This window comes from Sminthopsis crassicaudata, chromosome 3 (genome assembly GCF_048593235.1).
Source record: "Sminthopsis crassicaudata isolate SCR6 chromosome 3, ASM4859323v1, whole genome shotgun sequence".
In the NCBI taxonomy this organism is placed as follows: domain Eukaryota; kingdom Metazoa; phylum Chordata; class Mammalia; order Dasyuromorphia; family Dasyuridae; genus Sminthopsis; species Sminthopsis crassicaudata.
In genome coordinates, this window is record NC_133619.1 from 255420975 (window position 1) to 255446802 (window position 25828).

A 25828-nucleotide genomic window follows, 5' to 3' on the forward strand; every position below is an offset into this window, starting at 1 on the left:
GCTAAAATTTCTAGTGTAATATTTAATAGTAATGGTGATAGTTTGTAACCCTTGTTTCACCCCCAATCTTATTAGAGATGGTTCTAGTTTGTCCCCATTACATATGATGCTTGCTAATGGTTTTATGTATTTGCTACTAATCCCATTTTAAGGAAAAGTCCATTTATTTCTACACTCTTTAGTGTTTTTTAATAGGAATAGGTATTTGATTTCATCAAATGCTTTTTCTGCATCTATTGAGAAAATTGCATGATTTTGTTAGTTTGGTTATTGATATATTCATTTGTGCTAATAGTTTTCCTAATATTGAACCAGCCCTGAATTCCTGGTGTAAATCCTACTTGGTTGTAGTGTATTATCCTGGGGATGACTCTCTGTAATGCCTTTGTTTATATTTTATTTAAGATTTTTGCATCAATATTCATTAGGGAAATTGGACTATAATTTTCTTTCTCTTTTTTCACTCTACCTGGTTTAGGTATCAACACCATATCTGTGTCATAAAAGGAATTTGGTAGGAGTTCTTTCCCTATTTTTTCAAATAGTTTATATAGTATTGGAATTAATTGTTCATTGAATGTTTGGTAGAATTCACATGTAAATCTATCTGATCCTGAAGATTTTTTCTTAGGAAGTTGATCAATAGCCTGCTCTATTTCTTTTTTCTAAAATAGAACTATTTAAACTATTTAAAAACTGTATATTTTTGTAGATATTTCTCCACTTCACTTAGATCATCAAATTTACATATACAAAATAACACCTAATACTGCTCCAATTCCTTCTTCATTGGTGGAAAGTTTTCCCTTTTCAGTTTTGAGATTGACAATTTTATTTTCTTTTTATCCTTTTTCTAATCAAATAATCTAAAGTTTTGTCTTTTTTGTTGTTTTTTTCATAAAATGAACTTTTACTTTTATTTATCAATTCAAAGGAGAGATTAAGAAATCTCTCCTTTTATTTTCAGAACTTCAAATTTGGTATTTAATTGATGGTTTTTAATTTGTTCTTTTTCTAGCTTTTTTAGTTCCAAGCCCAATTCATTGATCCCTTCTAAGCCTCCCCTTTCCTTTTCTCTTTCTCTTCCACTTCCCTCTTAGGTGATACAAGTTTCTCTGTGAAACCAAATATATATGATATTCTCTGAGCTAAATCTGATAAGAGTAAAACTCACACCATGTTCTTCTCCCTCCCTTGTTTCCCTCATTTATAATAGGTCTTCTTTGCCTCTTCCTGAGATGTAATTTCCCTCATTTTATCTCCAATTTCCTCTTTTTCCAGTACAATCCCCTTTGTACTTCTTGTTACTTTTTCATATGCTCATAATTAAATCAAATTATACTTGCATTCTCTTAAGTATACCCATAACAGAAATGTGGTTCTCAAGGTGTTTTCACCAGAAATAAATGAAATTTACCTGTATCGTTGAATATCCATTTTTTTCCTTGAAATATAATGCTCATTCTAGCTTGGATAGTTTATTCTTGGCTGGAATCCAAGTTCCTTTGTCTTTCAGAATATCAAATTCCAGGCCCTTTAGTTCTTTAAAGTGTAAGCTGCTAGAACTTGGGTAATCCTGATTGTGGCCCCTCAATATTTGAATTATATCTTTTTGTATGCTTGCAATATTTTTCCTTAGTCCAATAGTTCTGAAATTTAGACACAATATTCCTTGGGATTTTTAATTTGGGGTTTCTTTCAGCAGGTGATTGGTGAATTCTTTCAATGGTTATTTTGGCTTCTGATTCTAGGACATCAGGGCAGTTTTATTTTATGATTTCCTGAAGGATTATGTCTAGGCTCTTTTTTTCATCATGGCTTTCAGGAAGTCCAATAATCCTTAGATTGTCTCTCCTAGGTTTATTTTATAGGACAGTTGTTTTTCCTAGGAAGTATTTCATATTTCTTTCTATTTTGTTTTCATTTTTTTGGTTCTCTTTGATTCTTAAGGTCTTATTGAGTCATTCAATTCCATTTGTTCAATTCTAATTTTTAGTGTATTATTTTCTTCAGTTACCTTTCTAAGTTCCTTTTGCATTTGGCGAATTTGATTATTTTGTTAGTTGCATTTTTTTTCCATTTTACAAATTCTGCTTTTCAACAAATTGATATCTTTTTTCATATTTATTTTGTAAGGAGTTATATGCTTTTTCCATTTCATCAAATCCATTTTAAGGAGTTTTCTTCAAGTAATTTCTGTTTTTCCTTTTCCATACTCTCTTGCAAAGATTTTATTTCCTTTCCACATTTTTCTTCTAACTTTCTCTTTTTTTCCTGAGGCAATTGGGGTTAATTGACTTGCCAAGGATCACAAAGATAGGAAGTGTTAAGTGTCTGAGACTAGATTTCAACTCAGGACCTCCTGACTTCAGAGGTGGTGATCTCTCCACTGCACCACCTAGCTGTCCCCTAATTCTCTTTTAAGATCCTTTTTAAGATCTTCCAAGAAGTTCTTATGAAATGGGGACCAGCTCATATTTTCCTTTGAGGCTTCATCTGGAGTTAATTTGCTTTTGGGAACCTAAGGGTTTGAGATCTGTTCTCTCTCTCTCCAAAAAAAGTTCTCTATGGTCAGAGTTCTTTTTACATTTTACTTTTCACTTTTTACTTTTAAAAAACCTGCTCTTAAGACAAAGGAGTAACAGCTTCTTTAGTTTTCCCTGGGGATGATGTTTCTGATTGACTTCCAATCTTGGGTAATCAGCCAGGTGCCAAGTTCATCTGGGACTCAGTGGCTTACAATTGCCTTTTGTATTGGCTTTTGGGTGTCTTGTAGCAAATCTAATAAATCACCCACTTGCAACCAGGTCAGAGTAGCCTAAGAGACACAGAGAAGATTCTCCAGCTCCTTCTCTCAGGCTCCCTATGTTGCAATCTGGGCTCAGCAGACTGTTCCCATGCCTGATTGAAACATATCTGTTTTTAAATTCTTCCAAGGTACTTTTTTCTAGAAATGTGTTGTACTCCAACTATTTGTGGGCTCTGTAGCTTCAAAACCAGTTTAATCTACTTTTGATTTGACAGAAAAGTCACAGAAAGTCATTTCTGCTCTCCACCAACTTGGTTCTGCCCTCCCTCCCCCAATAAGATTTTTTAAAAAGAATATTCCTGTAAGAATTTTAATATGTAACCTCTGAATCTAAGTCTTCAAGGAAACTGGAATAACCCCTTGTTATCTTATGTTATGGAAGAGATTTTTGTTCAGTTTTGAAATGAACTAAGAGGCTGTAATGTCTCTTCCAATTGCAAAATTTTGACTTAAAGAAGGGCAAAAATAATTCCAGATAATTTTTACAACTTTTAAGAGTGAGAAATCACTTTAAGATAAGAAGATCACTTTTAGATAAGATAAGATATATAAAATGCTTTATAGAGGATATGGCCCTTGAAGTATGCTTTATAAGAGGAGAAATGTCAACAGACAGTGATGAAAAAATAACACATTTCAAATGAGAGATAGTGTGAGCAAACATTTGAAGGTTTGTAGAACAAAAAAAAAAGACTGAGGGAAATTCTTACTATCTATAACTTGAATACATGAGCAGTAGCATCTTGAAATAAATCTGGAACATTTTTACCTTGATTGTGTCTCCTCCTCTTCCTCCTTCTTCTCCTCTTCCTCCTTTTCTTCCTCTTCCTTCTCCTCCTTCTCTTCCTTTCCCTTCCCACTGCCCCCTTCCCCCCTTCCCCTTTTTCCCTTCCCTCTTCTCCTCTTCCCCTTCCCCCTCCCTCTTCTTTCTTCTTCTTTCTTCCTGAGGTAATTGGGGTTAAGTAACTTGTCCTGGGTCACACAGTAAGGAAATGTTAAGTGTCTGAGGCCAGATTTGAACTCAGGCTGAGGCCAAATTTGAACTCAGGATTGTGTCTTAAAGGCTTAGAAATTTGTATATGGTCATAGCTATTTTCCATAGGAAAAATGAAATACATAAAGTGAATGTCATAGTCATTAGTCATTTATTCCACAACTAGACATCAGGATAGCACTATAGAAATAAGTCATATGGACCTCTCTGGCTAATATCTATTGTAAATATTGAAATGCGGTTTTTAGAATTTCTGCAAACCTTGTCAGAAACAATATAAAGCCCTTTTGTTTGATCAGGCTTTGATTTCATTTGTTAATGAGCTTTACTAGATGCAGAGTACCTTCAAAAATAGAATAAGTACTTTTCCCCCCTGCTATTCTTGTTGCTTAGAAAGAGCTACCACATGTTAGAAAGGGACAACTTGCTAATTCCTAGTACTGACAGTTGAAACTTGCAAACATTGTGAAATTAGTTCAGTAAATGGTACAATAGAGTGCTCTTGGAATGAAAAAAGATCTGAGTTTAAATCATGCCTCAGAAAGTTAATAGCTATATGACCTGGACAAGTCACTTAAACTTCCATTTCCATCAAATTCCTTATCTGTAAAATGGTAATAAAACAAGGACCTACTTCTCAGGATGATTGAGAAGATCACATAATAATTGTAAACTATTTGGCACTGTGCTTGGTTAAAAAGCAGATAAATTTGGAAATAACAGAAGTAGAAGTAGTCATATCAAAAATCTTAAACTAGTTCAATGTCATTTTAGCTCTTCAGCAAATGCTTTAAATATATAACTATTTTTGAAATATTAGCATCCCAGTTTATCTTCATAAATTCTTTTTGATAAGAGGCAAGTCTTTCAACATTTTAGATCAAATCTCCCTTTTCACCTCAAGCTATTTCTATTCTATGTTCCAACCAAAGTAGATCTTTTATTGTTTCCTGAATATATCATGTTCTCCTGCTCCTGTGCTTTTATTCATGCTATTTTCTTACATGTGGGATTGCTCCAAAAGTTACCTCTCATTAAAAATCCACACTTTACCCTTTTCTTGTTCACATAACAATTTATTGCATTTTGTTCTTTAGTAAAGATAGGTACCATGTTCTCTTTGTATCTCTGGAGCCTAGATTGCATTATTGACAGCACCTGGCAACTGAATGTAATCAGAGAATTTAGAGGTCTTTCAAAATGTCTTGTGTTTGATATAGACATGATATATCATACTTTGATTTTTATTTTATTGTAAGCAGGAAAAAAAAAACCATTGGTACTTTTATAACAAAGCAAAAACTTTTTCTGAATTCCTTGTATTACTTAGAATTCCATGAATTACTTCCTTAAATTAGTCAGATTTTAGGCAAAGAAAGAGTGGGTTGTTTTTAGACATTCAAAAAAGAATATTAAAAATATTAAAAACCTTGCCTCACAAGCTAGGATTCATGTCTTAGGAGATAGCAGTCCTTCAGAAGTACCTTAAAAGATATTGGTCACCTGTTGAACTTATGCACCAATATAGATCATGCTCTGTTTCTTGACCACAAAAAAAATAGGGAATTTAATCTGATGTTGTAAACTATTCAGTCTAAATTAGAACTATTTCAAAAGAAGGTTCGTATGGATAATGTTGATGTCACAACTTCCAAACCACCAATTCAAAAGAGTCTTATGTCTTGTAACATGTGATGTCTTCCAATACTATTTGAAGAATAAATTTTCCTTAATTTAATAAACCTGAAAACTGTTATTCACTTTATAGATCCAACAAATTCAGCTCCATCTATTCTTGATGGATTTGACCATCGAAAAGCCATGGCAGGGCAGCGTGTGGAGCTACCCTGTAAAGCATTTGGGCACCCAGAGCCAAATTACCATTGGCTGAAGGACAACATGCCCCTAGAGATTGTAGGAAGGTTTCAGAAGACAGTGACAGGGTTGCTGATTGAGAACTCTCGTCCTTCAGACTCTGGCAGCTACGTATGTGAAGTGTCAAACAGATATGGAACTGCAAAGGTGATAGGTCACCTTTATGTAAAACGTAAGTAGGATTCCAGTTTGCCTAAGTACCAGCAATGCATTTACCTTGAGTAATACATTGTTAGAAGCAAAAATAATTTTTGATTAAGCCAATTTTCTATGGATTTTTGGTTTCTGGGTAGGAGAACTACATAATATAAAAGTGTTCTCCTTTCCCAGGGAAAAATGGATTGGTGAAAACCTAATTTAAACATACCAATCAGTTATCATATGCAATCCTGTATTTTAAAATAAGTCAAAGCTAGCAGATGGGATAGTTTTTAAATGTTTATAGAAAGTTTGTGGATAAACTAAAAGTAGCTTTGAAAAATCTAAGCAAAAAAAATGATCACAACATAATTTTGAAGTATCTTCTTGAGTATCTGTGGCCTATCCTTCTATTAAAATTAAAAAGGGAGTTTGTTGATTAGAGCAGCAGTGAATAATGTATTTATTAAATTCACAATTTTCTCAGAATATGAAAGGACTATGATTAATATGATTAAACTTTGTTATAAAGTAATGTTTTTCATTTTTAATGAAGTAAACTTATTAAAGATATCCTCAGAGCAATAACAATTTACAAGCTTTCTAGTAGTAGTGAATATTTCTTAGTATTGGAACATTTTTACATGTTTTGTTCACGTTGTTACTTCTTCTGCTTGAATTGGTTAACACACAGGTTTAATATTTATTATCTGTGAATATACTGCCCAGAAATATTCTAAATATTCCATAGAATTTTCACCGGGACATGGTTTCCTTGGCAAGTTCATCATATTTCTAGAGTTTTCTCTGGGTTGTATACAAATCTTTGTCTAAATTAGTAAGTATTACCAATTCCTCTCTGTTTCTTAACCATTTGTGTCATAAAGCAAATGGAATGCTTTGATATTATCTTGTTCTTCTATCTTTTCATGCATATGATAATAATTAATATTTATATAGCACAGCAAGGTTTGTAAGGTACTGCATACATCTTATTTTATTTGATCTGCAAAACAACCTTGTGAGAGGTGTTATGCTATTATTTATACTTTAAAGATGATGAAACTAAGGCCAGTAAAGGTCTATATCTCTCAGAGAGATCAAAGAGCTGTTTATTTTTTTTAGCACTCAACATAAGAAATAAGAGTAAATACTCTAAGCTATTTATTTTTCCTATCCAAAACAATTTCATACAATATTTTGTTTATAAAAGAATCTTTTCTTCTAAAAACTTGAACCACTGTATTTAAATCACCCTAACAATCAACTTTTGAGGTAAATACATCAAAAAGAATATACATTTTGCTTTAGTAAACTTTTCCCCCATATACTTAGAAAAAGAATAATAATTAAGTAAATCACACAAAACTTCTGAGTTATTTTTATAATAATTGTAAATTTTAAAAATATTATTTGTTCCAATTCAAAAACAACAATTAATCAGACTGAATAATATTATGTTGTACATCTCATTCCCCATAATTCTTTTGCTGATACTGGCTATCCTAATAATGCACAATTGAGAACGTTTGCCACTGCATCAAGGTTGCTCTTCCATATCTAAATTGTTGCTTTTCTATTTCTATTTATAGACAACTATATCTTTTGAACCCATTCTGTTATTCAGATCTTATTCTTGACTGTGGTCCAGACTACATGACACTATTATAAATCTTTATTTAATTTATACTGTAAATTACTTGCTGGGCTGAAGATGTAGAAAGCTTTATTTTTTCTGGAAATAACCTTTTAAAATCATTCATTAATTTTTAATTGCTTTAAATGAGACTATAAAGAAAACTGACTATGTTATCTCATATAAATTAATATTCCCAAATAATGTAGCTACTTCAGTAGAACTATTCATTTCAAACATTTTTTTTTCAAATTCTCAATATTCTGGAGTACCAAATTTTGATGTCAAATGGCATCAACTATTCTAAGATAACTTGTTCATAAATACCCTTTTCTTTGTGCTAGTAAACTAGTAAACTATCTCCTAAATAAATAAGATTTATTAAACATCAAATACAGATATTTACTTTGGTATCTTACATCAATACTTTTAAATTATTTCAAACTTCCTAGAAGTACATTAGGTGAATATCTTAACTCAGTAAATTAGATTGTTCTTATGGCTAAGGGGAACCAGGTTGTAGAGTCTATCCAGGTCTAGGCAATATAAAACAAAATATATGTGCTATGGCTACCATACGTATTTTTGATCTTGGGTATTTCTTTTGCATACCATTAAATGTCATTGGCCTCAGAGGGAAAACAAACAAAGCAGCTACTTGTTTATGAAATTGTAAGTTTATTGATGATCCAATCCAAATCTATCAGCATCATTGCAACATTATCTTTAAGTACATTTTTTTGGACAGTGACTTGGTTAGAAATCAACTCAGCTATAATCCACCTTAAATCTGATCACTTTCTGTGGCACCATAAAGAAGAATTAAGGTTAAGGAAAAAAGAAATTTTATATATATATAATTTAAAGTACTTATCATAAGCATAAAGTTTTCAATGTTCTTATGAATGGATTATGAATATGATTACAGAAAATTCTGTTAAAGTAATATTTAATTAAATGCTTCTTCTCTCCCCTTGTCTTTCTTTTTTTTCAAAATCCTTAGAGCCACTAAAAGCCACAATAAGTCCAAGGAAAGTTAAGAGCAGTGTTGGTAGCCAGGTTTCATTGTCATGTAGTGTTACCGGAACTGAGGATCAGGAACTCTCCTGGTATCGAAATGGTGAAATCCTCAAACCTGGGAAGAATGTACGAATTACAGGGATCAACCATGAAAAACTTATAATGGATCACATGGTTAAAAGTGATGGTGGTGCCTACCAGTGCTTTGTTCGAAAGGACAAAATGTCTGCTCAAGACTATGTTCAAGTAATGCTTGAAGGTTAGTTTATCTTTTGAGAATATGGTAAAAAATACAATCTGATGATGTGATAATGCAAAAATGAGTTTCTAACTCAAAGATTAATGTTCTATAATATTAATGTTATATTATAATCAATATTACAATATTAAGGTCTAAGTCTTTTCACCATTTATTTACTGCACTTTCTGTTGAAGTTGTAAATATTAATAGAATTATATATCTAGGCAAAAAGAAGCAATTGGTAGTTGTAATAGACATGATATCTATTTATTTATGAAGTTATTTAATAAGTTCAACATGTCCCCCAAACATTAAATTTTGCCATTTAAGCAGCTCTTCAATAATCCACTAAGTCTAGAATACAATAAAACCAGTTCATTGAGATTTTCACATCTTATTTGTGCAAGTACGATCACAAAATTGGTGTTTATTTGAATAAGAAACTGCTGTTTATTCTCAAGCTTCATCTAATGAAGTCTGTGGCAGCTGACTTTCTGTGAAGTTGTGATTACATGAGATGCAACAGACAAATAATTTATAATGGTCAAATTTTCAAGATTATCAATTATATCAATTTTTTGAAAAGCAGTTGCCATATATAGTCTATTAGTATGATAGGTCCATTAGGATGACAGACTATTGGTTTGAATCTGCATATTAATCTTTCATCTTTAAATTGGGGAGAGAATTAATTCTTATCACTTACTAAATTGACTGTGAGACTCAATTGTATTTTCTTGAGTGATTAAACTCATAATAGGAAAGGAAAATATAGTTAAAGGAATAAACCAAAAAATACCCATGCATGAAAAGTGTAGTAAAATATATCAAAGCCCAGCAGTGTTTCTGTTTTCACATTCCTAAGTAATGTTCAAGGAATAGAAATAGGATAGTTGATGATGCTGTTATTTCGATCTAATCTTTTGATTCCATTTACTAAGTCTTTTAAGAGAAAATTAGAATTAGAAGACTATAGTGGTAATTTTCTAGGATATTCACTATATATATATACATATATATATATATACATACATATACATATATACATATACACACATATATACACATAGTTTTCCATATAATTCAATACAGAAAGTAATTGTTTTAAACAGAGACTATTAAGCTGCTTAGCAAACATTGCATAGTCACTTTTTATAGACTTCATAGAAAAAGAACTTAATTGTCTTTGTCCAGTTCAGCAACCATCTCCTTTGACTAAGAATATTTAAATAATATATTAATAATTTATGATGATGTCCAAATAGTACAGATTATCAAAAAATATCAGAAGGAAAGGTTTCAGAAAAAGTCATATCTGACAAAGAAAATATCTGTTTTCATCTCTTTAATACCTCCAGACATATAGCTATCTCTGTCTCAGACACAATAGCACACATACACACAACCACAAATACATACATGCAGCTGTTACTTGATTTTTGTGAAAAGAAAAAGTTCTTAGTGGACATAATTTGATTATTTTAAATTTACTATTACTCTATGTCAGTTTCCATTCAAGATGTCATCCTCTGAGAGACAGTGTTAAAATGCACAAATACATTTGATATTTTATTTTTATGGGCATGTATATATTCACATATGCATATATGCATGTGTTTGTGTGTGTGTATTCGTGTGTGTGTGTATGTGTGTGTGTGTATGCCTTTAGCTTCAAGGAATATAGTGAGACAGAAACATTTACTGAAGATTTAATATGTTTTTTGTTTCTTATAGCTGGTCATCAATGAGATACTTCCAAATATTCTACAAATTTCACATTCACTCTTATTGTTCATTAAATATTCTGCATATTTTCTGCATAATTGCATATTTGCTATTTGAATGGTAGATCCATGAAGATATGTCATCACTATTTAGTCCCTTTTTTCTTGCCCCTCTCTTAATTATTGCTCTTAAAGAATCTCTTTACTACTTGGGAAAGTAGAAAACAGGAATGTAAACTAATTGTGGAAGTTTATGTATTTCATGTCTAAGATCTGGATAGAAATGACATTTTTAATGGGTACTTCTTTAGGAACTGATTCCAAATGTGAATGACTACACTGTATGAAGCATCAGGTATCCTACATAACACTTATTACATTTGATCAGTACTACTATTATGCATTATATTTTATATATCATAAATATTGATATAACTCAGCCTATTGTGCAAAAATAGAAGATATAGCAAGCAATGGAACTTTTTCTAATATAGTTAACATAATTTAATTGCTTCTAATGAATATTTTAAAATATTTAAAATGTTACTTCTTCCTTCTATAATTCTTTTTCTACCTACAGATGGAACTCCCAAAATTATTTCTGCTTTTAGTGAGAAAGTGGTGAGTCCAGGAGAACCTGTTTCCCTTATGTGCAATGTGAAAGGGACCCCACTGCCCACAATTACATGGACTCTAGATGATGACCCAATACTTAAGGGTGGCAGTCATCGTGTCAGCCAGATTATCACTTCTGAGGGCAATGTGGTCAGCTACCTGAATATTTCTAATACTCAGGTTCGGGATGGTGGAGTCTATCGCTGCACTGCCAACAACTCTGCAGGAGTCGTCCTATACCAGGCTCGAATAAACGTAAGAGGTGCTTGTCAAATCAGCTCCTCAAAACACACACACACACACACACACACATGCATACATGCACACATATGCATTTGTATGATCACATACTCCTTTTAATGGATAGGGAAAGACTTCTGTATGCAGTAAGCTAAGTGTGTAAATATGAAACAGAACTAAGTTTTACTCTTCTCATTTCTTACCCTTTCCTTCTACTTGGGGATTGCATTAATTTTTAAAATGACATTTTTATTTCTTTTGTCAGATTTTTGCATTTCCCCCTGTAATCCTGTCTTCTCTTTTAAGCTTTTCTTTCTAACTTTTAATTTCTGCTCTCCATGTTGTTTTATTCCTCATTTTTGGTTCCTATGTTCATAGTGATTCCTCATGTACACGGTATCTTAACTCACATCTAAAGCTTTATATGACATAATATGCATTTATACAATATTTTTTATACAGTGTAAATTAATTGATAAATTCTACCAGTTTTTCATATATAACTTGATTACTCAATATAGCACAGTTTTGCTTTGCTGGTTAATTATTATTTTTAAAATTCTGGTATTTTAAAATAAACAGTTGAGAATAGCATAATTAATGTTTCTATAATTTTTTAAATGTGAGAGCTAGGATTCACAAGTATCTCTCCAGCAGAGAATGCTGAAAATTCAGGTTAAAATATTATTATAGTAAAGTCTAAAGATTGAATTTATTTATATTTAGAAGCCAAGGTAATGATGTCTGTTTTTCCTCATTTTGTGTATAATTAAATTATTTTGAAGAGTTTCTTTATGTTTCTCTAGGGCCTGCAAGTATTCGGCCAATGAAAAACATCACTGCAATTGCAGGATGGGATACATACATTCACTGCCGTGTGATTGGTTATCCATACTATTCCATCAAATGGTATAAGAATTCGAACCTGCTTCCTTTTAACCACCGTCAAGTGGCTTTTGAGAACAATGGGACTTTAAAACTCTCAGATGTGCAAAAAGAAGTTGATGAGGGTGAATATACTTGCAATGTGCTGGTTCAACCTCAACTCTCCACAAGCCAGAGTGTGCATGTGACTGTGAAAGGTAATAAAAATATTGAAAGTTATTTAAGCCAAAGCTTTACTTCTACTCATATATAAATGACTAAAAATGTCAGGAATTCATAAAAATTCATAAAAATTTAATAATGGGATAATACATAAAATTCACACTTTTAAAAGATGGTATTTTCACTGACCATGGCTAACAAAATGACAATGCAAGTTGCAATTTTCTTATGACTTTAAATAAAGTTGTATCTACAGCAAGGTTATTCTTCATAATAATAGTTGGGCTTGATTTTTCATAAGAGAATGCCTTTAACTATCATTTTTATTTAAAAAAAATAGCCCCGCAGAATTACTTGCTTTTGTTGTTGTTTTTGTTATTGTTGTTGTTGTTGTTGTTGCTCAGGTTCTTTAAAAACATATTATTTTTGTTTCTAAAAAAACAATTGATAAGATTTTGTAAAATAAAAAAAATAAAAACTAATTCAGAAACCTGAAAAAACGTAAAGAAAGGTATGATGACAGTATGGATATCTATTCTTGAATTTGTAGAATCTGGAATTCACTAACTTTGGAAGAAATTATGTGTTCATCCTTGATAAGGGATTTAAAGATCACCTTACCACTCCTTTATTTTGTAAATGAGGAACTTGAGATTTTGGGAGATTAAATGAAATTCTCAGTTTTATATATGTAGAAAGTAACAGTTGCGGAATTTGAATGCAGGTGCTTTGATTTTAAAAGTAGTGACCTTGTAACACTTTATAATTCAAAAACACCTCCAATGTCACACATGTAGTTAACTTTAAAACTATGATTAATCAGGTTTTCCTGACTGGTTCTGAATTAAGTATAAAATTATTAATTTGAAATTATGGAAATTATTAATTAATATTACAACTTCAGCAACTTTGTATTCACAGGACATTTTGGTAAAGTAGAAGATGAAAACCTTTTTAAAAAGAGATTGTACCTGTTGATATTGATTTTGTTTGAGATCTAGACAAGGCAAGTAAGGAAAAAAAATCACTGAAAAGCTGCCACAAGATTATAATTTTTTCAACTATGGCAACTCTAGAAGAATATCTGCCATAATATAGAGGGTTTGTAAAGAAGTTTAAGCGGAAATTAAAGAGGGACAGATTTCAATGTGTATTATATAAGGATGGGAGGTGTGGGTTCAATAGGATCTGCCAGATAGAGTCAATCAATTTGACTTGGTACATAGGGAATTTATACTACAATAAAACATAGAGTGTGATAAAGAAATATGAGGATTGCAAACAAAACAATATAAACAATTCAAAGAAAAAAGAGACCATGTTAACCCAGGAAGAATCAAAATTGTCATTCTTTTGATAACATCTAACTAATCCTCTTATTTTGCTTGTAAAATTATGAATCTTTATTAGAGTAAAAAAGAGGTGGCACTTTGTCAGAGATTGTAGTAAAGAAACATAGGATAGATAAGGAACTCATGAAGGAGACAGTATGGTGCAGCAGGGGGAAAAATACTCTGAAGTCAGATTTTTTAATATCAGATATTGCCTGTGGCATTTAACTACTTGTACCATCTTAGGCAAACTACTTATCTCCCCTAGGTTTCACTTTGTATCTATAAAATAAGAGAGTTACCCAAAATCATCTCTGTGGTTCCTTATAGCTATTATATAGATATAGATATAGATAGATAAATAGATAGATAGATACATAGATACATAGATACATAGATATTAGGTATGATTTTAATTTTCTCAGTTGAAGAAAAATGGAGATGTAAATTTCTGTTGAAAGAAAAAAACGATAGAGGTAGTTTTGTAAGCTTGACAATAGGATCTTTAGAATAGTAGCTGAAGTAATAGAGTAGATAGTTAAGGATTTTCATGCTACTTTTCATGGACCTAAGGGCTGGTTTCACCATTTTTTGGAAAGCAATTTGGAATTATGCTCCAAATACTATTCAAGTATTGCATACCCTTTGATCCAGTTATGACACAATTATGTTCATATTTCAAACATATCAAAGAAAGAGAAAAGGGAGCTATATAAATAAAAAAATCAATTCTTTTTGTGGTGGGAAAGATTTGGAAAGTCATTGGAAAGTCTTTAATTTGTGAATAGCCGAATATATATATATATATACATATATGTGTATGCACACATTCATATATACATAAAATCAATATGTGTATATATGCATACATACATTTATGCATTTATATATGTGGAAATGATGAAATATACTATTAAGCTGCAAGAAATGATAAAACATGATTTCATAAAAACCTGAAAAATTTATATGTATGAATTGATGTGGAATAAAGTAAGCAGAACAAAAAGGACATTTTATAAAATAAAAGCAATATTTTAAAGAATATTTTAAAGAAAAACAACTTTGAAAGACTGATCAACATAATAACTAACAACAAGACCAACCATCTTGAATTCCAGAGAACTCAAGATGAAACATGTTATCCACATACTAAGGGAAAGATGATTAACTCAGCATAAAATTTGAGACATATTTTTGGGTATGACCAATGTAGGAATGTGAGTTGCTTTGGTAGATATGTTGATAAGAGAGATTTTTATTTTCTTCTCTCAATGAGATGGGAAGAGGTAAATCAGAGGAATAAAGATCTGAAAATAAAAGAAAGCTTAATTTTTAAAAAAATCAATGTAATAGTAAAATAACTTGTAGTCCATATGACCTGTTGTAGATCCTGTTAACAGTGAGTACTGGAAGAATTTGGATGACTAACAAAAATGGAACAATAAAATCAAGGTAGAAAAGAATATTAATTTAATTGGTTAATAAAAGGTCACGTCAATAAAGGGAGGAAAATAAGATCAGAGAAGGAATGATGAAATGGAAGAATAAGAAAGAATGGTAGGTCTAAATGAGTTATAGTAGATCTAAGGAGATGGTTATAAGGAGAGACAAGAAAGGAACATCAGAAATTATATAAGAATTTATGACTATGCCTATAACACAAATATCAATAATTATTATTCCTAAAATATTAGATCTTTCCTTGGATATCTGAAGGAGAGTTAAGCTATAAGATTTGCTTTGAAACTGAGAAGATTTGAACTGAACTGAAAGGGTTTGAGAAGGCTTAAATATGTATGTTTAATTCCTTACATATGAAGGCAGGGCTTGAGGTAAGAGGAAGACTGCTAGTCAAGTATTGAGTAAAAGAAGAACTGACTTGGAGATCAAATCATATAAAAAATAAAGTGAACCTAAAAATCAGAAGTTGCTAAAAGATAGTTGCAGAAGAAGAATTTAGAAGTAACAGTGAAAACAAAGGAGTACACCTCAACTTTTTTCTAATCCAGTGTTTTGGAACTGATAAAAGTAGCTATAATCAGAACTGCTGCTGATGACCAATGATGCAGTACCTTCTGAAGAGAGAGCCACTGTTTTTGTAGTACAATAGAATAGAAAATCTTGAAAGGGAAATAACATCAAAAGAGTTTTGTTTTCAACATAGTGAGTATCTAAAGCACACAGTGTACAATGGAAAAGGAAGATAGAACAACACTAGGGAAAAGTGTGTCTGTGTGTGTGTGTGTGTGTGTGTGTGTGTGTGTGTGTGTGTGTGTGTGGTGTATTCTGATATAGTGGGAGGGGATGAGTATGCAGAGATAAATAGCAAAGGGATTTTTTTTTTCCTTGAGAGACTGTGACTACTGGGAATACTGGGGAAGTAAGACCTATAAATTTGAAAACTGTAGCAATGGGAAAATATGAATTGATTGGATCATCCACCTTCCAGAGGCTGATCTTGGGAGAATTACCAAAGCATTTTAGTTACAGGTGTTTGTGCTTCAACTCTAGAATGTCAAAGATGTAAGATGGTAGAAAATTTGGACCCAGAATGTGAGTTCCCAGGTTCTAGATTAAATTTCATTCATATAGAGATCTGTGCCTACTTTTGAAAATATTAGGTACAACCAAAAGATATCTCACATATGTCATATACTCAATCCCTGGTTTTTAAAATAATAGGTATTGTGTCTGAAATCTTAGATGAATGACACCACACTTTTTTCTAAAGTTCTAGAATTTCTGTTTCTAAGTATGTATCTTAGGTCCTTGTCTTGGGCTGCACTAGATTTTTGTCTTGACATTAGATATTGGTTCACATATTAGAAATAAAATTACCTCCAAGATGACAATTATTGACTGAGAAACAACAAAAATATTCAAGGAATTCCATACTAATTTAAACAAAATACAAATTCTGACTTGACATTTAAAGCCCTTCCTGATCTGGGCCCAACCTAAATTTTCAAATATTTCATACTAATCTACTTTCCACCCAAATTGGCCTATATCTTATGAAACAAACTGGATATTTACCATGTTTAACCACTTCCTAAAAATTTACTTCTGACTCATCTCCAACCCTTAAAATCTTTAGTTTCTTTCAAATCAGATAGATGTCATGTCTTTCGAGAAGCCTTCCTTGATCTTCATAGTTGTTCATTCACTTCCTTTTTCCATCCTCCCCTACAATAACATTTTATTTACTTAGTGTTCTTTAAACAGCACACTTAAATACATACTAAATTTAATTGAGCTAAGATGATTTAAAGGCATATTTGTTTATTTTTCTAATTAAAGAAAATTGATGCTATTTGGTTTTTTTATCTATTATTTCTGAATTGATCTTAACACAATTCTCCTATCCACTTATCCTTCCCTTACAACAAAGTAAACAATTAAGACCAAAGAAAGCATTGCACACATTTGACAGTACACATAGTATTTTAATTGCCAAAAAACAGGAAATACATTTTCTTATTTCTTTTTTTGAGGAAACTTTAACAGTTGTGTGGCAGCAAGTTTTATAGAACTATTCATCGGCATTGTAGTGACCATTGTGTATATATGGTTTTCCTGGTTCTGCTTCATTTGCATCATTTGCATCATTTCATAGCCTTCCCTTATGGCCCTGAATTCCTTATATTCATTTATTATAACACACCAAAATTACCTTAAGCCATTCCTCAGGTAAAGGGAATTCATTTTGGCATTATTCCTTTACTGTCTTGAAGATTGTTCTTATAAATGTTAGTATATGGCCCCATATGTTTTAAGCAATGTTTTAGCAATAACAATTCTGAATTCAAAGTACATTTAATACTTTCCTCATTTTTGCATAAACCAAATGTGTTTTAAAACACATGTGGTATAAAACATTTTCCTTCTCTCAGACCCTCAAATAAATAGTACCCATTTCTATCTCTTTGCCAGTTTGCCATGATATGAATCCTGAGTTGTTTTAACATATCTCTTTAATATTGTTAGTTATGTGTAACAATCCTTCACATGAAGATTGAAAGTCTGCAATTCTTTTATTGAGAACTATTTATTTAAGATAATTAAAAGAAAATGCACAGAAGAGAGCAGAAAGAAGTTTAGAAGGAAATAGATATGCAGAACCAATATGAATATAACATATTTAATAAGTTAGATGCTTTAATTATATATACATATTACAGCAAACTTCATTTTAGAGATCTGTAGTTTAATATAGTGTTATAATTTCTGATCTACTTTTTATATGGAAATATTCATTTGGGGATACAAATAGAATATAAAATTGTAAAAATAAAAATATTTTTGGAAAACATAGTTCCCTTTTTTATCTGAGACAAGTAGGTGGGACAGTGAATAGTGTAATGGTTTTAGAGTCATGAAGATCTGAATTTAAATATGGCCTTTGGCACTTATTAATTGTTTGACATTGGGCAATTCACATCTCAGTTTACTTCAATGATCTCAAGTGTAAATTGAGAATGATAAATAGAACAGGGATAACAAGAGCATCTACTCTCAAAGTAATCATGAGGATCAAGTGAAATAATATTTGGAAAGTACTTAGCAAAGTTTTGGGCACTTAATAGATGCTTAATAAGTTATTTCCTTCCTTCCTATGACTGTGGGAAATGCCATTTTATATTTCTCTCTATTTAAAAGAAATATGTATTTTGAGCTTTCTATTTAGCATATTAGTATCTAGTGGTAAGTTGTTGCAGTTGATTTTGAATAAATCTTTTATCAAGTAGTTTATTTTCTTGAGTTCATTAAAATTAAATTATTGAACTCAGTTATTTTTGATGTTCATTAATCATCAGTTCTACTGACCTTTTCTATTTTGAATTATACATAGAATTTTTAAAATGGGATTGTTTTGCTAAATTTTGGGGTTTCTGCATCTCAATGTTCTCTTGGGTCCCTTCCTCTACCACACTCAGTGTCTTTAATAATAATAACAATAATATTGTAAGTAAAAAGAGGAAAAAGTAAAAATACCAGCCAAACCAATCCTACATGGAATTAATTTGACAGTATATGGAATGTCTTTAAAGAATTATTTTTCTATATTGCTTGACAATTAGATAGGTATATTTGGGTTTTATATATTTTGATAGTTATGATTTTTAATATTGAGGTTGATATTAATTTTAAATTTGTTATATAATATGTTGTGAATTATCAGTCTAATCCCAATTTTTGCTAGATTGATGATTTTGATTTTTTTTCAACAATTCCTATGAATAGTAAATTTCTTTCATTTATTAAGTGATTTATACTTTATATTTTTGAACTCTATAATCTCAAATTTTCTCTTTTCTATTCCATTCTATTGATATAGTTTTGTATCTTTTAACTAATCACAAATAATTTGATGGATATCATTTCATAATGTAGTTTGAATTAAGGGAGTTCTATGCCATTTTATTTCTATACATTTTTTCATTATTTTTCTTGGGATTCTAGAACTTTTGTTTTTCAAGATGAGTTTTGTCATTATATGATCAAGTTCTTCATAGTATTTCTTTGGTAGTTTGCTATTTTATTAAAACAGTAAATTTGTTGGTCTTTTTAATTTTATCATATAAACATCATCTACTAATGAGTACTGACCACTCCTCCAACTATTTATTTGTTTGTTTTCCTTAAGGACAATTTTGCTTCTGAATCAAAAGGAGTAATTGGAATGTTTTAGTGACTTGATATTTGTTGTAGATATTTTGAATAAGATTTCCCTTCCTACTTTGCCTGTTAGAATTCATTGTTATTATATGGAACTGATATTAATTTTCTGAATAGATCTCATCTTCAATTGCTTTACAGAATAGTTGGAATAATTCACAGCTCCACCAGCAGTGCATTTATGTAACAAATTCTTCTACATTTGTCATTTTTTTTGTTATCTTATGCAATCTGGTAGAGTATGGTCCCTCAAAGTTGTTTTTATTTGAATTTATCCAGTTATAGATAGTTAAACCATTATATCATTATTTCATTTATCTAATGACAGTTTTTTCAAAGACTTGTTTTACATCTAATGAAATAATATTGTTTTAGATGTTTGTGTCCTTTTTGTGATTGTTTTGAATATTTTCCTAAAATTGAATAATTTCTTATGTCTTTGGCATAAGTTCAATTTGGTCATAATGAATGACTTTTTGTTTAAATATTATAGTTTGACAATTTTTACTTACGTTTTAAAATTTTATTTTCAATTATGATCTGTAGTTCTTTATATAGTATTATTGTTATCACTTGATTAGCCCCTCAGTGTTATTTTACTATTCAATTTAATTTTCATTAGCTATAAACATGAGACTATGAGAAAATTGCCTTAATTGTCTAGTCTTTTCTTGATTATGCTTTCTTTTGTTTCTCTTAGGGCTTTTAAAATGTTTACTGTTTTGTTCTACTCTGTGATTTCTTTTTTATTAAAAGGATTTGTCTTTTTCATAAAATGATATCTTCTCAATCCTTCTCAATCTGTTTTGTGGAATATGTTATCTTGAGTTTTGTCTTGAACCCATTGATTTTTTTTTTCAAGTATTTTGTTCATTATTTCCTCTGATTTCTCATGGCTAAGGAATAAGAATAGGTTTAAAACTGATTGATTGATTTGGAATTATTTCATAGGTAGAGTCTTTTTGCTCAACTACTTCTGAGAAAGCTCAACATTTATTTTGTAGTATTGAAATTATGAGATATAACTACTGCATAGATGGGAGTTTTATGTACAGGATGTTGCTTTGGTGATGAATTGCTAATTTGATTAAGAAATAATTTATATTGAAACATTCTGGACCAATATTGTTTTTTGTATAATGATTTCAAGAATTTAAAAAAATCATCTTTTTCAGATGTTAGTGTAATACTCTCTATTTGTTTCTGAATATATTGTCTTCATGATTATTCTGTTTAACTTGTATAAAATCCAGATGTGTGTATATAAATTAAATACATATGTATTTAATGCTGATATCTGTCATTTCTCTTTATCCAAATTTAATCCAATTTGTATTTTTGTATTCTGATCTGTCATTTTCTTTTTCATAGCCTATACTACTGCATAGTATGTTTTAAGGTTTTAAGTCATTTATATTTTCTAATATATCATTTTTCTATTCTACTGCAAGAGAAATTCCATTTATAAAATGTATAAAATGGAACAATTCAGCAAAACTAAGCATATCAATTATGCCTGAAACTGCATATAATATTCCTATATTCCCTTCTTGTCCCACCTCTGCAAAGAGGGAATATAATTGCATTCTCATCTCTCCTTTTGAGTAATCTTGGTCCTTATAATTTCACAACTTTCAGTTTTCATTTGTTTCATTGATGCTTTCATTTATATTTTCAATAGTCAATGTAAATTTTTCTATGACTATTTGTAGTTAATGTATTCATTATTTCTTCCAGTTAAGTGATTATATTTATGGAACATGATTTGTTTGGACATTCCCCAATTGTTGGGCACTTATTTTGATTCCCAATCTAAGTGCTACTATAAGTATTTTGGTATATATGGGATCTTTTCCTTCTCTCTGTCTCTGTCTCTGTCTCTGTCTCTGTTCTCTCTCTCTCTCTGTTGCTGTCTCTGTCTCTGTCTCTCTCTCTCTCTCTCTTTTTATTCTTTTTATTAATTAGTAAATCAACATTTATTTAATTGATTAAATGCATAAGCACTGGGGATGCAAAGAAAATTAAAAGACAACCTCTTTTCTTAGGGAATTTCATTTCACAATAATTAGATGTATTCAACAACCAGCATCCACTCCCATCAAGTGTATTAGTGTATCTTTCCCCATTTTTTCCAACATTGAATATCGCCTTCTTTTCTTATGTTTGAAAATTTACTGGAGGTTTTAATTTACATTTCTTATATTAGTAATTTAGAGTAGTATTTTATGAAAATTTTAATTATTTGCTATTCTTTTGATAACTTGTCCACTAGAGAATGCCTTTTGACCTTAAATATCTATTACTTACTTATATAAGTTGCTTACAAGTCCCTTAACATAAATAATGTATGCAAAAATGTTTCCTGGTTTGTCAGAGATGCCTTTGGATTTTTTTAATCCAAGAACTTTTCAATTTTGCAAAATTTAAATTACATATATATATATTAATCTTTTATAATCATGTTTCTCTTTTGTTGGAATAAGAATTCCCTAGTTACTTAGACTGAGGCACACCTGTGAGAGATATGTGATACAGTTCTTTTCCAATTTTAAAAAGAAACTTCAATGTTATTTCAGGACATCTTCACTTTGTACCTATTTCTATATTATTATTTTGTGAATTCAGGTTTAATAGATTTGGCACATACTTTCTTCTGGGTTTGTTAGTTAGAAAGTTCTATGGAACACAAATAATCTGCCATTTTATCAATCACACTATAGCTATTTTTCCCCTAAAATATTCTAGGAAGAGAAAATACTCAAATAAATAGCAACTCAGTGATCTGTTTAATGCCTGTCATAATCATTTGTCAACATATGGTATTCATTGATTTCAATTATTATGTAAGTGTTCAAATAACATGACTAGTTTGGGGAAAAACAACCCCCTGCAAACTCTAAGTGACCATTTGAAACTTGCTCTGTTTTTGTTCATTTATTTTTCAGTTGTGTTCAGATCTTTGTGACTTTATTTGGCTTTTCTTGCCAAAAATAATGTGATGATCTGCCATTACCTTTTCCACTTCATTTTATAGATGAGGAAACTGAAGCAAACAGGGTTAAGTGACTTGTTCAAGGCCACACAGCAAAGAAATGTCTTGGACTGGATTTAAGCTTAGGAAGATGAGTTTTCCTAGTGATAGGCCCAGAACTTTATCCACCTCATTGCCACACAATTTGGTGATTATAAGAAAAGTCACAAGCAGAAGAGCTTTAGGAAGTTTGAAGTGTGTAATTCTCTTAGTGGAAATGTGAACTAGTTCAACCATTCTTGATTTCCACTTCACGAAAATAAGGGACTCACCACAAAGTCAGTAAAGCAAGTTAGCTTTATTCTGTGGATATAATCAAAAAATGAAAAGTCAGTCTACTGACATCCTGGATAAAGTTAGGTATATTGCTGGGACCCAAGAGGGAATGGGTCATCTCCATTCCAAAGTAAAAGTGTAGTGGATTTTAAAATAGGGTTCTTAGCAGATAGAGCAAGAGGCATTAGAGGTATTAAGCAAAGAGGCTGGACCTGGAGACTTTTACTAATTTATCTTACTAGGGAGGAGAAAAATGCTTGGGAAATTGCCAATTTGTTGATATCAAAAGTCCCCTCTCAGAGGTAAAGGTGATTGGGGGTAATTTCTTCTGATCTTACTATGACAAGATAACTCATCTTCCCTGTCAGGGGGTTTTGACCTTCATTTGGATTTCTTTGTTCAGCAAGATATAAAAGTTTCTGGAGTCATTATACTCACCAATTAGAGGAGGAAGTTGCAAAGGCAGAGGGATCTCTTTTAAATTGAGAAAGCTGTATGTATGGAGGGATTATCTAGATTTAGAATACTTCTAGGGCATGGTAGAGAAGTTCAGAGAGTCAAGAGCATAGCCAAGAGAGAAATAAAAGAGTGAACACAGATATTAGTTTTTCAAAATGAAGAATCAGAGGACAACCAGGTAATTTAAAATATGAACAAAAAGAATTTAAACTTCTACTAAAAATAAAAACTAATCAAGGTCTTTGAAATGTACCTCTTTTTTAATGGTATAAAGGTTGAAAACTACTAGGAATGAATATTGAATAAATTATCAGGTGAAGTCACCCTATAAATTTTTTATTTAATTGGCTATCTTCATCAGAAGAGAAGATTTAATTTGGAGAAAAAAAGATTGAAATTATTATGATGACACTAAAAAATATCAAGAAAAAGTTTTAATAAGGAATTGATATTAAAAGAATTTAATATGGAATGCTAAATTGTGCAGTGCACCGTAACCAAAATTGGAAAGCAGTAAGAACAGACTGTAAAAGTTGGCTTGAAACTTAACACAAAGAGAAAAAAAATAATAATAACCAGATCTTGGCAACTAGTCCATCAGTTCCTGGCAAATACAGGGATTGGAAATAGAAACAGTGGGGCAGCTAGGCGCGCAGTGGATAGAATACCAGACCTAAAGTCAGGAGGACCTGAGTTCAAATGTGACCTCAGATATATAACACTTCCTAGGTGTATGACCTTGGGCAAGTCACTTAATCCCAATTCCCTCAGGAAAAAAAAAGAAAAGAAAAAAGAAAGAAAGAAATAGGATCATTGTCAGATTTTATGTTCTTGATTTTAAACATCACTGCAGATGACAACTACAACCATGGAATTAAAATACCTTATTTGGAAGAAAAACTATGGCAAATATGCATAGCTATTAAAAAGCAGAAACTTTGGGGCAGCTAGATGGTGTGTTGGGTAGAGTACTGGCTCCAAAGTCAGAAGAACCCAAGTTCAAATCTTATCTCAGACATTTAATATTTACTAGCTTTGTGGGCTAGTAAAAAGTGGGCAAGTCACTTAACCCCAATTTATTTACAAAACAAAAAGAACATCATCTTGCCACCAAAGATCAATATATTCAAGGCTATGTTGCTCTTTTTCCCCCCAAAAGCAATGTATGGCTATGAGAGTACTTCAGAATTGAAACTCTTGAATGTAGTACTGCAGAAGACTTTTGAGAGAGTCTCTTGGACTACAATGAAATCAAGTCACTAAATACTTAAAGAAATTAATTCAGCTACTGGAAGATCAAATACTAAAGTTGAATTTTAAATACTCTAACCATATGTGGAGTAGACAGGACTCATTGAAAAAGACCCCTATTGGGAAAGATTGACCGCAAAACGAAAAGGTGATAGCAAAGGATGAGATGCATAGATAATAGCATGGAAACAATGATCATGACTTTAAATAGACTTTGACAGGTAGAAAAGGATAGAAGGGGCTGGCATGGTATGGTCCATGGGATCACAGAGTCAGGCACAATTAAATGACTGAACAAGAACATCTTCAATTCTTCATATGGAGATTACTTTTGTAATTCACTTTTTATGAGCCACTACAATTATTTAAAATTTCTTTTGAAGTTTCCCTCTTTTGTTCCATATGAGAAAAAAAGTTTGTGCTAAAAATATTTTTTAAATTGTTCTAAAAGCTTTATGAGAAAGAATAATTCATATTTATATGGTACTTTAAGTTTATATCACAATAACCCTGAGATTAGGAAGAGCAGGCAGTAGTGTGCCATTTTTAGATAAAGAAATTTAAGTACTAATTTATATACTTAATGGCAGGACTAGATAGTCTCTTTTCTCTCTACAATCTTACTTTGTGATTCCATGGGTTTATTTAACATCACTTACAATAGCTTCTGCATTATGGCCTTAACTATTGGGCCTCTAAATTTTTTGAGAACTTATGTCCATAGAAGATAGATGCCACCCAAAGAAGAGAAATTGTTCTACAATCCAGTGATTTCTTCTTTTTGTACTCCAGAAAGACTTAACTGATAAAGAAAGATGAATTTTAGATATAGTGTTCATTAATTGTCTCAGGTCCCTGCACGCTCCTTTTACAGGACAGAATCATCTGGGCCTTGATTCTTGTTTTCATATAAGGCTCCAAACACTCTAGGAAATGGTTCATATCTTCCTCTTGACTGGCATGTTGCTTTTTCTCCAAAAAAGTCTTGCCACTTATTGGGTGAAATGGTTGGGAGGTATCTTGCTTTATTATAATATGGGGGAGGTAAAACTATTTCTGCATTATCACAGTGGAGAATTTTTACTTGAAAAAAGGGTACATACAATTTAGTAACTTTTTAGGTAGTTTCAAATTGCTTCCTAGCATAGGCTTAGACATTTCACGACTCCAATAGTAGTTCATCAGTATGTATCTCATATTTTTTTTTTGTTGTTGTTGTTGTTTATTTCTTGGTCCTGCATTTCTTCTTGTGATATTTGCTTATCAATGATACAAAAGCAATGATACTATTCTTAAGAATTTAAAGCGTAATCGTACCATATACTTATGTGAACAATTTAACCTTATTGAATCCCTCATATTTTCTGTTTGCTTTTTACGCTTCCCTTGAGTCTTGATATTGGATATCAATTTTTCATTGTTATTTAGTTCTCATCTTTTTCCAGGAATGCTTGCAAGCCTT

The 25828-nt window shown here is 31.2% G+C and overlaps 1 protein-coding gene across 7 annotated transcripts in view; it reads left to right on the forward strand.

The window, feature by feature from the left end:
• The window catches only part of DSCAM (DS cell adhesion molecule), a 750733-nt gene that overhangs the window by 291367 nt on the left and 433538 nt on the right, over positions 1-25828 (forward strand). For all 7 annotated transcript variants that reach the window (XM_074300489.1, XM_074300491.1, XM_074300490.1 and 4 more), the window contains exons 5-8: positions 5572-5850; positions 8456-8731; positions 11018-11314; positions 12099-12374. In XM_074300489.1, coding sequence (XP_074156590.1) covers positions 5572-5850; positions 8456-8731; positions 11018-11314; positions 12099-12374 — 1128 coding nt within the window. The remainder of the gene's footprint in view (positions 1-5571; positions 5851-8455; positions 8732-11017; positions 11315-12098; positions 12375-25828) is intronic.